This window comes from Chanos chanos, chromosome 3, assembly GCF_902362185.1.
Source record: "Chanos chanos chromosome 3, fChaCha1.1, whole genome shotgun sequence".
In the NCBI taxonomy this organism is placed as follows: domain Eukaryota; kingdom Metazoa; phylum Chordata; class Actinopteri; order Gonorynchiformes; family Chanidae; genus Chanos; species Chanos chanos.
Window position 1 is genome coordinate 46,509,451 of NC_044497.1, and position 17,467 is coordinate 46,526,917.

The 17,467-nt window shown below is 39.8% G+C and overlaps 2 protein-coding genes across 2 annotated transcripts in view; both read right to left on the reverse strand.

Moving 5' to 3' along the window:
• The window catches only part of arhgap24 (Rho GTPase activating protein 24), an 86,164-nt gene extending 83,839 nt beyond the window's left edge, over window positions 1-2,325 (reverse strand). Inside the window, exon 1 of the mRNA XM_030768769.1 lies at window positions 2,271-2,325. The gene's annotated coding sequence lies outside the window, so the exon portion shown is untranslated. The remainder of the gene's footprint in view (window positions 1-2,270) is intronic.
• Window positions 2,326-15,622: 13,297 nt separating this feature from the next.
• esm1 (endothelial cell-specific molecule 1) lies at window positions 15,623-17,467 on the reverse strand. Its single transcript, XM_030770048.1, has 3 exons — window positions 17,083-17,467; window positions 16,276-16,422; window positions 15,623-15,750 (listed from the first exon to the last, which is right to left on the reverse strand). Exons 1-3 carry the CDS (start codon window positions 17,387-17,389, stop codon window positions 15,671-15,673), a joined length of 534 nt encoding a protein of 177 aa, XP_030625908.1. The 5' UTR covers window positions 17,390-17,467; the 3' UTR covers window positions 15,623-15,670.

Here is a 17,467-nt window from a genome sequence, read left to right on the forward strand (position 1 = left end):
AAGGGACAATAGCTCCTCGATACTTTCTAATGGCTTTATCTGTAACTGGTACCCATTAGTTATTTGTTAATGTTGTCCCATTCAGTAAGATTAGATTCTGGCACTTAGCCCTCTGTATCTTCTCTTTGATCGTTATCAGAAGTCTGATTCAAAAAACAAACAAACTGGTACATCATTTATGGCTCAGATACTGTAGTCACTGGCACAGAAACATCACACTGACTTTTAAAAGTCTTTCCTGTGAACTCTCCCGCCTGACAGTAACTTGGTACGAATTTACATTGACAGCATTACCGGGAGAGCAGAAATCTTGACAACGGCAGTATCACAGTCAGTCACACAGGCAACGGAATTTGGAGTCTCAACATTACAATGCTAGCAGCTGAAACATCCACTTGAAACACAGCTAGCGGAAAACATTCATTCAAAAACAGCTTCTGCTGTAACTGCCCTCTCACATGGACAAATCTGAAGTTGTCAATTCATTACACTCTTTTAAAAAGTGGTCTGTGAGGCAGCACAGACCCATATGATGCAGGTGTCTCTTTTTTTCTTGGTTTTTGTGGTGTGTGAATAGCTCACAGCATTCTCAAAATAGCACCTTGGCAATACTGTTGACCTTGTGGTATTCCCTCATCTCCCCACCTATCTACGCTCTCTCTCACACACACACACACACACACTCTCACACACACACACACACACACACACACACACACACACACACACACACACACACACACACACACTCACACACACATGCACACACACACACACATGCACATACACAAACACACACACACACACACACACGCACACACACACACACACGCACACACACACACACACACACAAAAGCCAGACCTGGATGTCAACAGCAGCTGACAGCAGCAACCTGATCTCGGAGGATCTACGTTGGATCCCTAGGCACCACCAACACATTCCGAATGCTGAGCATCTCTCTCTCTCTCTCTCTCTCTCTCTCTCTCTCTCTCTCTCTTTCTGAGCTCTCAGGACAATGCCACTGAGTGCTACTGAACATTCATTCTGATTCAGGTCCTGTCTGCTGAAGGGCCAGATCCCATATGCAGTGCTATGTGTTCAGTCTAACAGACGCAGTTTTTCACTGCTCATCAGGGAGACATGGACATTGATACATGGGCTACTGCCTATTTGTCTGCATGAGCCTACTGTTCTCTAGTATGCCCTCTCTCTCTCTCTCTCTCTCTCTCTATCTGTCTCTCTCCCTCTATCTCTATCCCTGTCTCTCTCTCTCTATTTGTCTATCTATCTCTGTCTCTCTGTATGAGACTTTAAGAGAAAGATGTGTCAAGTTTTGAAGCGCAAGTTCTGAATGAACAGTTGTCATTACTCAGAATGCTGTGCTCGTGTTCTGATGAGATCACGAAATGCGTTGCAACCTTTTTCATCTTCAGATGCCATGGGGGACTTAACAAAGAGGAACAACAATTTAAAAAAAAGAAAACTTTGTGCTATTAATATTCATCCCTTAAAAAAACTGCTGAGTTTATTGGAGCTGTAATAATAAGGCAAAGTGTGAAGCAAGATTAGAGACACACACCCAGTAACTTCTCTGGAAAATATATATTTACATAAAGCGTGCGCACGCCTGTGCACACACACACACACACACACACACACACACACACACACACACACACACACAGACACATAAACACACACACACCTAAGTGCGTTTCAGAGTAAGGAGGAAACAGCAATAACTTAAATGATATTCAATGGGTACATTCTTACCCAGATGCCTATTTTGTCATAATAATACAGAATCATGTAAGGTACCGCTGAGACCCTGTTTGGAGTTTCTTGTGACTTATGACCTCTTAATAATATGTTCTGTTCGCTGGTCTTCAGCAGAGTGGTGAAACCTGTTTGAATAAATGTCTCTGCAGCGTACAGTGTCTCACTACTGTTTCTGAGCCAGAGGCGATATACATAGAGTGTGATAAGAGAGTCCCAAACAGTTCATCCACGGCTCACTAACACTGATCAGAGCTTGTACTGAGTGTTAGTGCTGTGACAAACGCACACACAAACTGTGAGTGTGGATGAGACAAGCTGTCAACTAATAGCAACATGACCTCCAAACACACAAGCGCAAGAGTATACACACACACACACACACACACACACACATACACAAACACACAAAACAGCACATCTTGCTGTAGAAATACGTGTACATACATGTTAAACATACACAGATCCACAGAGATATTAGAGCTACTTACCTTTAAATACAGTTATCCAAGAGGCAATTCAGTATTTTGAGAAACGAAATGAAAAAAAGTCCCAAAAATCCAGTCCACGCAGGTTACTCAGAGTGAAACAAACAATCCGTGAGAGAGAGAACAAGTGAAGGAGCGTGTTTCAGTGGGTCTGTGCCGTTTGTTGTCTCCATGGGGCAGCCCTGTGAGTGTGTGTTTTAAAGAGTGGAGCTGAAGAACTGACAGAGTGAGACAGAAAGAGAGAGGAAGAGAGAGAGGGAGAGAGAGAGAGAGAGAGAGAGAGAGGAAGAGAGAGAGAGAGAGAGAGAGAGAGAGAGAGAGAGAGAGAGAGAGGGAGAAAGAGAGCTGTCATAAACTTTTCCCTTGACTGCTCAGACCATCTGCATACAGGGGGTCTCCAGAGGGTTATCAGCAGAGCCGTGTCTCATGAGACTATGACCAGAGCTATTACACACTCACACAGACACACGTGGGCGCACACACAGATGCACACACACGCGAACTCTTCCGTCGACTTCTCTTCTCACACAATGACACATTACTCGCTACTCTGCCACTAAAGTCCTCTTTTCACTTACACATGCGCGCGCACGCAAGAGTAACTAAGGCAGCAAGGAAGCAAAGTATGTCTGAAGAGCAGAGCGAGGGAGGGAGAGGGAAACAGAGGGAGAAATAGGAGGGGGGAGAGGACTGTGTGTGTGTGTGAGACAGAGAGAAAGAGAGAGAGAGAGAGAGAGAGAGAGAGAGAGCAAGTTTGAGGAAGTGTGAGTGAGGCTTAGAGGTATAAGACCAGCCCAGAGCTCACAGACACTCTGCGGGGGTTTCAAATAACACATGCAGGCAACTGGCAACACATAACCCCCTACAACGACTTTCCCCCCTTTTTACCCCTCACACACACACACACACACACAGAGTCATGCAGACAGAAATATATATGCATAGTCAGAAGCACACTCATTCAGTCCCCTGGAGCGTCTCTCTCTCTCTCTCTCTGTCCCTGCCCATGTCATTCATTCACTCCCTGGTGAATCCATCCACAAATGCATCAGTGTCAATCAAATAATTTTTGGTTCCTCTGAATAATTATTTATAAACATATTCAGACATTGTTTGAATTATGTCTCCTAGTGAGACACTAACAGCATGTTAAAACAACTCTCTGGCATCCATACTGAAATGTACTGTTACAATTAAAACAAGTTGTTTTCACCTTGTGAATTAACGATAATCACTGTGTCACCTTTTTCATAAATTAAAATGATGTTTAAATGATTTTTTTTTAAAAAAGTGTTTATATGTCAGTGTTTTTCAGTTGATGTTATAACCATTACTTGGACAGTGGTGAATACTATTGATTGGCAGTACTCTTCTGGTTTGTGAAGCCTGTTTAATCTCATCCGTAAGCAGGAGTTAGGTGATGCGCTGCCCTAGATACAGTACGTACCACTGACACAGATAGATGACAGTTGGTGGTTTGTGCAAACAGTTGGATTCCAATGACTCCTTGGTCTCCGTCTTCACAACTACTTAGTCCCAGCTGTACACACACAATAATGAGCAGGGTGAAAAAGTGCACACTGTTTGCCTGACACTAGGTCTGACTGAACTGCCCCTACTGATCTCACGCTAGATCCTTAAAGTCTAAGTAGGATCTAGAATAGTAAAGTACTGATTTTCTTGAGATGAGAATAGTTTGAGAGAAATTTCAATCTCTGTAGGGTTAACCTTGAACTGAAACCTAAATGTGATTTCATATTATGAATTGCTAAAAATATTCTGAAATATTTGTGACAGTAAAATGTACATAATATGTATGCACTGTGCGACATCTTAGAGATGCCTCAGTAAGACTTCTCTACATCCTGAACTCTTCTTTCCTGAACACTCTTATCTACATCATTTGTTGATAAGCTGTGGCTTGAACTATCTCCATTTCACAGAGTCAAGGAACAAAAAGGTGTTGGGGTGTAAAAACACATGAAATGACACAATACATGATAATTATTCATGACACAATATGGTATTAATAGCTGTTGAGAGGATCTTAACATCAAATCAAGTCAAAACCAATATTTGAAAATTCACAAAAAAGACTGCATTTAGGGGGAAAAAAATAATTAAAAAAAAATATATATACATATATATATATACATATATACACACACACACACACATATATATATGTCATAAAACTTGTTTTGGATTTTTTTTTTGGTGACTTGGTGAGCTAACCTCAGTTGCTAAAGGCAGCTGAAATTCTCCAGCTCTGTTTGTATTTGTTAGCGACTATTTGGCGGTCTCCACAACGAGGACGGAGTCGATATTAAAGTTAACATTTGAGAGAGCTCAGTCTGGCTGAGTGCAAAGCTGTGTGGGTGTGTGTTCAGACTTCATTACTGCCAGACTGAGTTATGGTCTCTCACACAGCACCGTGAGTTATGGCAACCCCACTGCACTGATCCTTATGTGTCAGGCAAAACCATGTCCTTTATAAAGAGGACCTGTGCCAGAAAGGGTAGCAGGAGAGGTAGGCTAAAACCTGAGAGATAGGACGAAACAACATTTCATCACAGACCTGCAAATGTTAGTCGCCACATAAACACGTATATAGGGAGGAAAAAAGCTCTCTCTTTTTTTCTTTCTTTCTTCTTCTTTTTTTTTTTTAATTGGCCAAATAAAACAAAAGTGGATGAGGCTAATCCTCAATGTGTTTCCATCGTCTCATGTGTTCCGCTAATGATTTTACCATCTCCTTCGGTTTCAGACTGTGAATGATGAAAAACAGTTCTTCACTAACCCTGAGAACCAAGGAGAGGATAAAAATGAACAGACATCTCTTAGTTTAATCAAGGTGTTCTTTGCTTTGTCAGTTTTGATGTGCATCAAAATCAACATAAGCTTATCTGTTGGGGAAAATGAGGTAATTTGGTCTCATCTTTCGTCTGAATTAATGCACTTTAAATGAACTCACAAAGTATTAAAACCTGTCTGATACCCCATTTGACTTTCACAATATATTATGAGAGATGATACAGGTCTGTATGATGATTTATAATTATAAACTTAAGCACATTATGCATTATGTATATAATTATATACCTACTCTTGAAGAATTATATAAATGTTCTATGTATAATGCATTTCATATTATTAACTGTTCTAGGTATTAGAGCATTCTAGTATTTATTACATACTGAGATACCAGACTTTATTCATTTTAAATACCTTGAAATGTATTAAATTCGTGTCTTGGTTATCTCTTACAGAGACTTCATTTCATCAGCAATTACTATTCAAAGCAGCTCTTCACACTTCATTAGATATTAACACATCAGTTCCATCCCATGGTGCTAATTAAGAACTGTACAGATTCCGCCCAAAACAGAAACTTAATTCAACACTTTTACGGAGAGAGAAAACTTAATGGAGTGTAAGCTACGGCCCGTCCGTCTGCAAGAGAGCTCTTTCTCATTTTTAAAGCATCTGATGTACCATCCTTTCATCATTTCAAACCATCATCACTTACTTTGATTTCTTACAATCAACAGATTCATAATCTTAATGATAGCAGGTTGTGTGGTTATGTTTCAGTGCATATTTTCTACATGTATATGTGTGTGTGTAGAGGCAAAAGGGTACATCTGAGCATGTGAGGGGTGTATGTGAGTGTGTGTGTGTGTGTGTGTGTGTGTGTGTGTGTGTGTGTGTGTGTGTGCATGTGTGTGCATGTGTGTGAGTGTGTGTGTGTGTGTGTGTGTGTGTGTGTGTGTGCGCGTGTGTGTTTGCATGCTAGGGTTGGCGGAACGGGGGCAGTTGTCAATTGCTTGCATGTGCTATGTGTTTAATTACTATACAGTGTCCGCATATGGCCATTCGCGCCTTCCATCAGCAATCTGCATTTAAGAGCAGAGATTTTGCCAAATACTGGATGATAATTAATGATTATGGGTACTATGAGGACATCCATGTTAAATGATGTGTATGGGCTTCCTACTGTGTCCCAGCTGTTGACAGGCAGATTCAGACAATCTTCAAGGACAAAATCGGGTCAAAACTCAATTCCCCTATCGTATCATGCATTTGCCATGACATCTCAAGGACCATGTGAATGTTCAAGCAGGATGAGCATGATGTCTCCAAATATATGAGTATGACTATATAGATGAGACATGACAACCCTATTACTGGGTAATGAGCAAGGTATTATCAGGCTGTTTAAATCTGGCAAAATAGTTCCAGATTTTCTCACAAATTCCTAGAGTATTGAACATCATTCAACCAGATGGAGAGATGTATGTATGGAGAAGCTGCAGTAGCAAGACAAAATTCATGCCACATGCATTACTCGGGCCTAAGAAAATGAATCAATTCTGCCATTAAGTTTTTCTGTGATTAATTTCCTGTTGTTTAGTTGATGGCATTGAAGACATTTGAAATACTCCTGAAATCATGAATCTTTGTATTGCAGAGAATGAACAGTCGGCATATTGAATTCGTTATTAACTTAGCACCTTGGTGCCCTCTGGTGTTGTGGGTTTTTTTTTTTTTTTTTTTTTAACTTTTCATTGTCTCCACATTAAGTCTCTGTAATTACTTCCTGAACAAACAAACAGGAGCCTTACCTGCTCCAGCTGGCCCCATGCTAAGAAACTGGGACTGTCATTTGTCTCCAGTGAAGAGGAGCATGCTAAATATAGAATTGGAAGATAAAGGAAACTCACCCATTCACATGGCTTTATTCCACAAAGCCATTAAAGCAAATGTATGTATGCTATTAAAGCTTTCTAGGGCACCCCAGGCTCTCTGTGTGCTTTATGCCAAAGAGTACATTAGGTTTAACTTCAGCTCAGACCCTGTAAAAACAGCAGTACATGTGAAGAATGCCAAGGCTGAACTCAAGTATTTTCTTGAGCTGATTCTGAGATGCTGAGGTTTCCAGAACAGCTGGACTAATAAAATCTTAATTCAATGTGTGTGTGTGTGTGTGTGGGTGTGTGTGTGTGTGGGTGTGTGTCTGTGTGTGCTTGTGCAGAAAATCTGAAGTTTCAGAGAGGTTGTTTCTACAGGAGAGAACCTCAGTGCTTTCCAGAACGTATGCGAGTGACAGTGACAACATGCTGAAGCAAGCTTCACTTGCCAGATAAAGTCAGTCTGAGTTCTGCCTTAATCTGGCAAGTGAACCCTAAGTCACACACTGCTGGCCATGTCCAGACAGAACAAATGGAAAAATGGAAACTCCGCATGGTAAGGAGTAGAATGTCACTTCTTTTCATCTGTTAACACAGCCAAAGTTAAAGGAGGACTTCTTTTTAGCGTTCTAAACCAGACTGATGATTGTGTTAAATAACCATCATTAAGTAAAGAACTGAAATGTTCTTTTTAAAACAAATATAATAATGACTCAATGGCAGTCTGCATCCACACAGAGTTTATGAATGTAAAAAACAGAGCAGAAATTTCCAGCAACTCTTGGGTTTCACTGGACTTTCTGGGACTACACTCTTCTCCCCAGAGATAAGTACGCATGGCAATTCTTTAACATGCTTTACTGTTATGGAATGAAAAACACGAGACCTCTCTGACATTTGACGTAAAAACGACAAGCAACTGAGAAGTTAGTTATAAACGACATAAACCCTGTGGCTATTCCTGTGAGAAATGAGCTGCATCCCAGTAGATAGTACAGCAATGCAAAGACCCATCCCCGAGTTCTCACGGATTCTGAGGCCTCCGGATGCTGACCCTCCTATCATCCGAGTGGAATGGTCACCCCACACACGGAGAAAGATCACTGGAAGTCAATGGTCAGAGTAGGGATTATAAACAGTGAAGGGACAGCAGAAGTGATGGTACAGTGCAGAGGAGGAAGGTTCTAGGAGACGTTTGTCGTACACAGACGGACTTATGGGCCCTTCGCATACTTGTTTACAAAAGAGGAGAGAGAGAGAGAGAGAGAGAGAGAGAGAGAGAGAGAGAGAGAGAAGAATCTGCTTGTTTGGTGATAGTTTTCCTGCTGGCACATTCCTCAGGGCTGATTCGTGCTCTGACAAGCACATCAGACTAAAACATCCCCCATTCTCACACAACAAGCCAATGAGGCACGGAAAGGTAACATCATGTGTTTCACATCAGCTGAAAACACAAAGTTAGCTTCAGTAAGAATAAGATGGAATACGAGTCAAGATAGCATGTGTGTTGATGCCCTCTGCATAATCTGTTTAACAACATACAACATTTCCACAGCTCCGCTGACGGGTTAAAGTCACTGAAAGCACATCCGAAGTGGCATGACACCAACTACAAAGTGAATTCAGGAACAGAAAATGTGCCCAACAGCTGTCTCTCCAAATCGCCTTCTCTTCTCAGGGTAGCTGAGACATGTTCAGTTAGAGACGTGTTCAGTTGAGGCTGGGCTGACGGCTGTGTATCAGTGTTGCTCTGAAAGAAGTGAATGAGTCAGACAGGAGCTATCTGATGGCAGGTCTGCCCGTGGCTGCCCTTGCGTTTTGACCCTGCTTTGTGCAAGAGAAACTGCAAGGTTATGTCATCTCCTGCCTTTACTGACAGGTGCTGTCATAGGTCATTGCCCCTGACGATGTTTATGGCCACCCTCCACCTCTCAGAAACACACAGGGGAATTTACTGACAGCATAATGCTGATTTAGCCTCCTGATTATACTTCACTGTCAACACAGATGTCAAATTAAGGATAGATGATGATCAGTAACCTGTTTGTTAGTCAAGGGAGCTGCTGGAACTGATCCTCTAGATGATGGTTTTTTAACAGGCACCTTTTGGATTACAGTAATGTTTTTTAGTTTGGCCTTTATTACATTGTGACATATATGTTTCTGACAGTTCACAGCAGTGCATTGTTATGTGTGAAACTGTGAGTTTATATATATTTATTTTTCAGTCTGTATGCTTGTATGCATTAATGTATTTGTACATCAAGCTGTTTTCTCTGTTGTTGGGAGAGGGAAATCTCTATCTCTCTCTCTCCTCTCTCTCTCTCTCTCTGTGTGTGTGTCTCTCTGTCTTTCTGTGTGTGTGTGTGTGTGTGTGTGTGTGTGTGAGAGAGAGAGAGAGAGAGAGAGAGATTTCTTTAACCCCACTGTGCACTCCCACTGCGTGAGAAACTGTGTGTTGTCCATTTATGCTGTACACAATATTCCTGACCAGCTGGTGTCCACTCACTCACTGACTTTACACTGCAGGATCATCAGCCTAGGCAGGATACTTTCCTGAGCCATCTCACTACCTCAGTCATCCTCAGTGAGTTTCATCCAGAGAGCTGTGACAGGCAGCACAAAACTTGTGGAATTTCTGCAGTGCTTTCTTTCGTGAATATTGGAAAACGATGATGCCAGAAATAAGAATAGTGAATTAAATAGTGACTGCATGACAGAGGCACCAGTGGAACAGCAGGAATAGGAGATTCAGACAACCTGTGTATACATAATTCAACATAACCTTGTCCAACTCTTAGGAGAACTAATGTTCTGCAAAGAAATAAGAGGGCAAACTGTCATCTAGAGAATTAGCATGTCAGAAACCACTTTTATTCAAAGTTTCCACCCTAATTTAGGAAACACCAGTGAAAAGTAGCCACTGTGATAGAGGCTCTGTATTATACAAGTAACAAGTAAGAGTTCTTACTTACACTGTATTCGTTACTTGCTCGGTATGTGGTTCAAAAACTGCAAGCATAATAGAGTATTTGTATTCTGCTGATCTAAACTCTATTCTCTTTCACATAGTCCCGTCTTGTCCTCCACAAAGGGAGTTTTAACTGGTTTCATGCCAGTGATTTATTTTTTGTGGAAATGTCAGAAAGGTCAACTGGTCAATCATACAGATGTTCTACAAGTAGATATGCTTTTTCCACCAAATAATTCAAGTGCTGTTTTGTTTACTTTATTAAAAATGAGATGCTATTTTGAAATACGCTGAGTAAGCCAAATCAAAACAAGGTTCAATGTTCCGTATCCTGTTCATCTCATTGCAAAACATGCCCGACTTCCTGAAGATTTCATATCTGAAATCTGGATGGATTCAAAGAGCAGTTTGGTAACAGATATGCTGTCAGTGCTTGCCTGTAAAAGCTGGAAATTGGATCTGGTATGGAAGCACAAAGTCCTTAGTGGTTCTCCTACACTTTACTGCCCCCTTTTGGTGCCTACTAAAATTGCATATTGAAGAAAACAAGAATTATTTGATAACACAAGAGTTACATTTTTCTCCTGTAAGCCTTTTCTTTTCTTTTCTTTTCTTTTCTTTTCTTTTCTTTTCTTTTCTTTTCTTTTCGTATACTGAGTATCAGAACTCAGATGAAAGCATTTGCGGCTAATTCCAAGAATTACTAGGAAACACCAGTATTCTTATTCCTATTGAGTGAAACAGTCTGGAATATGCAGTGGTCAAATTTGAATCAAATGAAAAAAAACCAAAAAAACAAAACAAAACACACGAGATTATGTTTGAGGGATATTCTTATCTATGTAATATAGTTGCTCATAATCACATTGTCTATACATTTGCCTATCCATCTGTCTATCTCCTACTGATGAAGAAGTCTTGTCACAGATTGTCACAGATACACATACACACACACAAACAACTATCGTCACTGTGTAATTGCTCTCCCCCTCCTATGACTCACTCGTCTTCCATTCCTCTCTCCCAGGGTGTTATGATGGATGGAGTCTGTTTCCCTCTCATGCGTTCGAGTGACGTCCCAAAGTATGGCGCAGCATTCTTGTTTACATCATCTACTGACGTACAGTTCTGAAAACTGTGTTGCTGGCATTAATGAGATTGCATAACCGAGACCAACAGCACAGATTAGCATTTGTTGTCATCTGAAGATGTTTCAATTTCATTTGAACAAAACAAAAAGCAGTTTGGAATGGTTCTCCGCTATCTGGCGTGTATATATTGATAAAACAGAGCGTGAGGACGCTTGACCTGAAGAAAACTGAATTCATATGATTTACAGTTTTTTAGATTTCCAACCCTTGTGTATCTAAAAACTGAAGCTTCCACTAAGTGGCTGTTCTGTATTTATGAAGGTTACAGTATTTGCAAAAAATTCGACAAGGACTGTTTTTCCAAGTGACCCATTGTGGTAAAACATGGTTATCTCTGACTGACAGGTGTGTTTGGTCACCGATAATCATATTGGCTCAGATAGCGTGTCATGCAGCAGCGAGGGTGGGGTTTAAAGCATAACATTTCTGTTAAATGGCATTTTGCCACATAGGAAACACTTTGGATAAAAATCACAATGCAGGTTCAAATCAAACAAAATGTTAAATAAATCAAGAGAGAGCCACAACAATAGTAGACGGTTTTAGGTCAACTCACTTTTGATATTTAAGATATTTAGTATTTTTAGTTTTTTTTTTCCCCCTAGAATAAATGTCTGCCTTTAAAAAGAACTGCTTTGAAAGAAGTAAGCACTATCCCAAATTATTCTGGACGTAAACAACAAATTATTCAAAACCATTATGAAGAATCGCTGAGGATGAAGCATTATTAAGGAGAATAATGTTCTTACAATCTGTTTTATCATACATAATGACTGTGTTTAAATTTGTCATAAGGGAAAGGACAGCAAAACTTTGCCAAATAAATCTTTTTTTTTTTTTAATGGGTGAAATAGATGGGTTGTTTTTGTCCCTTTCCTCACTATTTGAAAATTGAGATTATATCAGCATAGGGAGGAAAGGCTTCAGGTATGTTATTTAATTAACAGACAGTAAACTTTTGTAGATATGTATGTAAGGACAAAAATCTCAGGATAATAACAAGAAATCTTTCATATTAACAACATGACATGATTCATAACTGTAAAATTCGCTTTGATCAACAGCGTGTAAGTGATGTGTTGAGGTACATTTGAACTGAGCTTTCAAATATTTGTCAGGTCACAGGAGTCACAGGTCTGGCAACCCACACATTATTACACTGATAAAGGAACTTTCTGGAAGCCACAGGGTTCAATTCTGATCATACCCAATAATCAGCTCCGTATTTATTTGATGGTGCCACCTGGGACCCAGCCAGCTGACACAGGGCCCGGAGTCTGCGTGCAAAAATGCAGCATGTCAGCTTCAAAGCTGTGAGAGAATTATTCGAAGGCGTCAGCCTACTCAAGAGCCTGATGGAATTCCAAACTTCTAATCAGTCTTTTTTTCCCCTCTCTCTCTTTCTCTGTTCATTTAATCCCCTGAATTAGATATCCGATTCATTGTTTTATTAGCAGCACGGCCAGACGTGGCTTAACTTCCTAGAGGGTCACTGCCCTTTGCTGCTCATTATGCATTTGACTTTACACTAATAAACAGCCCATAGAAGGGGACCTACTTTAGGTATCAGTGGGGGCCTTTTGCCGTAAATCAGCCTTATTTACTGCTGCGTTCCTGTACCTTTGTGTTCTGAAGGGCGGTGTTGACGTGTTCGGGGAGTCAGATGAAGAGTATTTCTCACCAACACTTTCCTGTTATTCTAAAGCCCCTTTGTTTGGTTGCAGTACTCGCTGCTCTTCGGTTCTCAAGGGAATGCCCAGAACATGCGTGCCTGAGAGATATCAACACCACCACTGTGAGGGTCTATCTTATCAGCCCTGTCTCTTGAGAGCACTCTCTCTCTCTCTCTCTCTCTCTCCCTCTCTCTCTCTCTCTCTCTCTCCCTCCCTCTATCTATCTCTCTCTTTCTCTAACACTTACCGCTCACACTTATTGGAGAGGCTTCCTGTGGCCATTTTGGCCTCCTCTTTGGCTTCACTTTGGTGATAGTCAGAACTGTTCTTTGTAATAAAATATCTAGAAATGCTGTTACATACCTCGTGCAGTAAGCGTGCTTCATGTTTCACATGAAACTTTTGCACAAATGACAGTTGATAGAGGATGATTAATAAAGACGAAAAAACATGAAAGTAATATAAGTGATTTGTGAGCTAATATGGAACTGCTGTTACAAGGGATTGGGCACCTGTGTGACAAAGCTACATCAGAATTTAGAGACTTTTCGGTTTATATCTGATCAAAGATACATGTCGTTGGAAAGGATTTCTCAACTGTTTCTAAGCTACAACAAAACACCTCCCCATGAAAATCTTTGAAAAACAGTATATTAGCATTCGGCTTTTGTGAAGAAACAGTTTTAAATTGTGTGGTATCCAATATGGAGGCTTGCTGTGGCGGAAATGTGTCATAGCTGCTAAGGAAATCATGCCTGAGAAAGAGGATAATTCCATGAGAAAAGGTTAAGAATAGACAACTAAAATAAGCACCGCTGTGTTCTCAGGAAGGTGAGGAATTTTACTGAATAAAAGATGAGGTTTTCAACAACTCATCTACCAGTTGGAACTTTCTTACATGTATATTTATCTAGAAATACATCCTACTAAATAAAGCTACTCCTTTAATATGAAAATGGCCCAAATGGCTTCGTGTCAGAAAATTATTAATAAATACGGAATTTGAGACCACATACCACAAGAACTCAGCAAGAACAGAAATGTTATACAGAAATGTTAAACTTTGTCACATTGCAATGTTCAGATGATGAACAGTACATAAACAATCACACAGAATTGGTTGTGTGACAATCCTTGTCCCAGCCATGTCAATAAACAGTGTGTTTATGTTTAGGTGTTTAAACTATGTGTCAGGAAAAAGTTGCGATAAACTCACACGGAAACCCAGAGGCTCTGGCAGCCTGTCCAGTGCTACAATGACGTGTGTCACTTGACAAATTCCAGCCTTTTAAATTCCTGTCCCAAAGACAGACACAACAACAACAGGAAGCTGGGCCATTTTCACAGGTGTCAGGAAGCACAGGAAATAAACAAGTGGGATGCTGGAAAACAGCCGTGTACAGGGAACTCTGAGAGAGGTGAGGTTTGCATTGGTTATTTTTAACCCCAACGCTTATTTTCAGACCACTCTCAATGAAAAAGCATCTGTTCCCACATTAAAAACTGGACTCAGCGGAAGGACAATGGGTTAATCTGGTAGAAAAAAATGCAGATTCAATTAAGGTAATTAATTGTTTTGCTCCCAAAGAAATGAAAAACTTCCTCTTAATACCTCTTAGGGTTGAACAACTCACTCCCAGACTCAGAGGCCAAACCACTTTGTGACCTGTCCTTGACACACACTTGTTATGAGAGATGTTTCATCAAAGGATGTAACTCATTTCCCAAATCTTTTTTCTGCGTACTGTTTCAGTTAAAGAAGAAACAAGTGAAATTCCCAACTCACGTCTGTGCATTCTGACATCACCGCTCTTTTCATAATTCAGAAATAAGATTTATGAATATTAAATAATTTCATGCTATGCGATCATCATGACTGAGCAGTCTTCCTTTGCTTGAGCATAAATAATACATCAAATGAGTCAAGGAGGCAACGTTTTTCTTTTCTATGTTGATGTGCATTTAATACTGAACCCATACATTTTGCAATGAGGATCAGAAGAAAGTGTACAGTGTCTTATTCAAAGAGGTCGTACAAGAGTCATGGATTTAAAGATCAAGGTTCAATATACATAAACATATACATAAATCCTGCAGGATTAGATAAGAAACTTTTACATGGTAACATAAAGTTGATAATGTAATGATACAAAGAATTGATGCAAGATATCTCAGTCCAATATATCTGTAAGATCTTCTAAGGACAAATAATATCATAATCAACAAATGCTACCAAGCCATGACTGTGGACTGGATTATGTATTATATGATGTGCTCAACAATCCACTGCCTTAGTACATCACATCTGCAGTAAATGCTTGTCATTTAATCATCAAGCCAATATTTTTCCAAATACAGTTACATTTTTAGGATATTCTGTAGTGTGTCAGCTCATTGCATTTGGATATATCTGGATATTTTTAAATAAAATGCAAGAGATGGAAACACATACAGTTGTTAAGGCGGAAAACTCACATATACTGAAGAGTTAACTTGGACTTACATAATATATTTTTGTGCAATTTAGCTGAGCTGACTGAAAATGCCTGTCAGTGTTTGTGCAACACACTTTCAATCTGTTTGGGAACTTCAAGGTAAAGAGTTTACAATTTAATTTAATACAATTTAAATGTGCACTCTTAAAGTAAACAATGAATGAGTTACTCTCTCTCATTCCCATACTTGGGCTCTTTATCCATCTCTGTGTATGTGTGTGTGTGTGTGTGTGTGTGTGTGTGTGTCTGTGAAGGGCTACATTTTGCATAAAACAAAAACATGATCATGACTGATATAAGCAGTACAAAACTCTTCATATATCTTCAGTTGTATCTTGGAAACATATTAAAATATATTTTGCCATTTAATTTACTACTATGCTACATTTGTACTGAATACGCTAAGTGGTAGAGAACAGGTGTCAGCGAGGGTTCAGCCATTTTGGAGCTGTGGATCCATCCCTGTTGGAACTGCCAGTGTCCCCAGAGCCCATCTCATTACCTGCAAATAAAAAGATTAAACACTTATAACTACATCAAGTGGGATAACATAATCGTTTCTTTTTATGTTATTTCAATATAGCATATGTATGTATGCATGTGTAATTGTTATTACACTGTGATCTCAAAGTAAATGTTATGGGTAGCTTATTACACCCTTAAGTATGTTGGTGAGTATGTTGTATGACAATTTGTATCAACAGAGATACACAGTATTACAAGAATAAACATATATTACACAACATCGCTTACACTAATGTAAGAACAACTAATGTATATGTGCACATGTACACATATCACACATATGTATGTGATACACACACAGAAATACAACAAAGACTGCCCAAAAGATACACAGAAAGACTTATAAACAGGTAGATTATAGATTGGCTGTCATCAATGCCGACAACCAAAATTAGTTGATAGGAACTTAAAAGGTTCCTCCTCTGCAATCGCTGAAGCCTCTGACTGAAATGATTAAATTTCCCTATTATATAATTCTAAAAATCTGTCAGGAGATACTTACCTTGATTTGGCTGAGGTATAAGTTTGCTGGCCATTTTGGGGAAGAATTTGAAAGTGAGACAAACGCCTGTTTCTCTGTCACAGATTCCTCCTGACTTACACTTGCATGTTTTCCTGCATTCTACACCATACGTCCCGTATGGACAATCTGGAAAAGAGAGAGTGCGATTAGCTGTCACAATAACATTGCTATCACAATCACAATTCACATATCTTTACATGTTCTTTAGTCCAATTACAAGACAGGTCTGTTGTATGTGTGATAACACATCATTTAATATAGGAGTAGTTTTATCTATCAGATCTTACTTTCTTTGAACATTTTACAGCCCAGATTGTTCTTAAAGCCCTGGCCAGTTGTTAAGGGAAACTTCCTTCGCGCAGGGAAACTAGTCATTGTAGCTACACCCATTAGTTTGAGCAGACTTGTTGTTGTTGCAGTTTTTATTATTATTAAATTTTAAGATTAGCTATTAAGAAACCACCTCTTGGAAATGATATACTATTCAGTTACAGTAAAGCAACACATATCCAAAGTGGATTTTTAGTATCTCGTGTGCAAGAATGAACCACTACTTTTTTTTTTTTTAATATTATTTATTTATTTATTTATTTAAATTGTGAAACTTCAGATTTACACGCTGAACCCTTCGCTACGCTTTGCGGGACAACTGATGGGAATAACAGACTGCGTTCAAGACTTTGCATAATGAAGAAATGTTACCTTCCTTGAATCTAAAGAGTCATAAAGAGAATAGCCATAGTGTTTATCATTCGTCATCTAAGCAAGTGTCATGATGTACCCTACCTTTACAAATGCCATATTCATCTCCGTAGTCGTCTTCATCTTTGTAGAAGTCACAAAAGAGCCCCGGTCCACACTTCACCCCATGCATCCCGGACACGGTCCGGTAACAGTGTTCCCCTCGTCCAGCCGTACAAACCTGGCAGCATCCGCAGTCATCCAGGACCGTACGCCTGCAGCGTTGCGTACCACCGCACAAGTCCACGTTACATCGCTCCGGGCAGTTCACTGCATACTTGACACTAGGGCTCCAAGCTTCAACGTCCGTCTGTACGAACACAAAAACGGCTGCCAGAATAAATAAATACATCACTAAATAGTCAGTTTCACGCTGTTTATAAATGACTGTAGACTGATGCTGTTCTTATGGCTGGTCCAGGGAAGAATA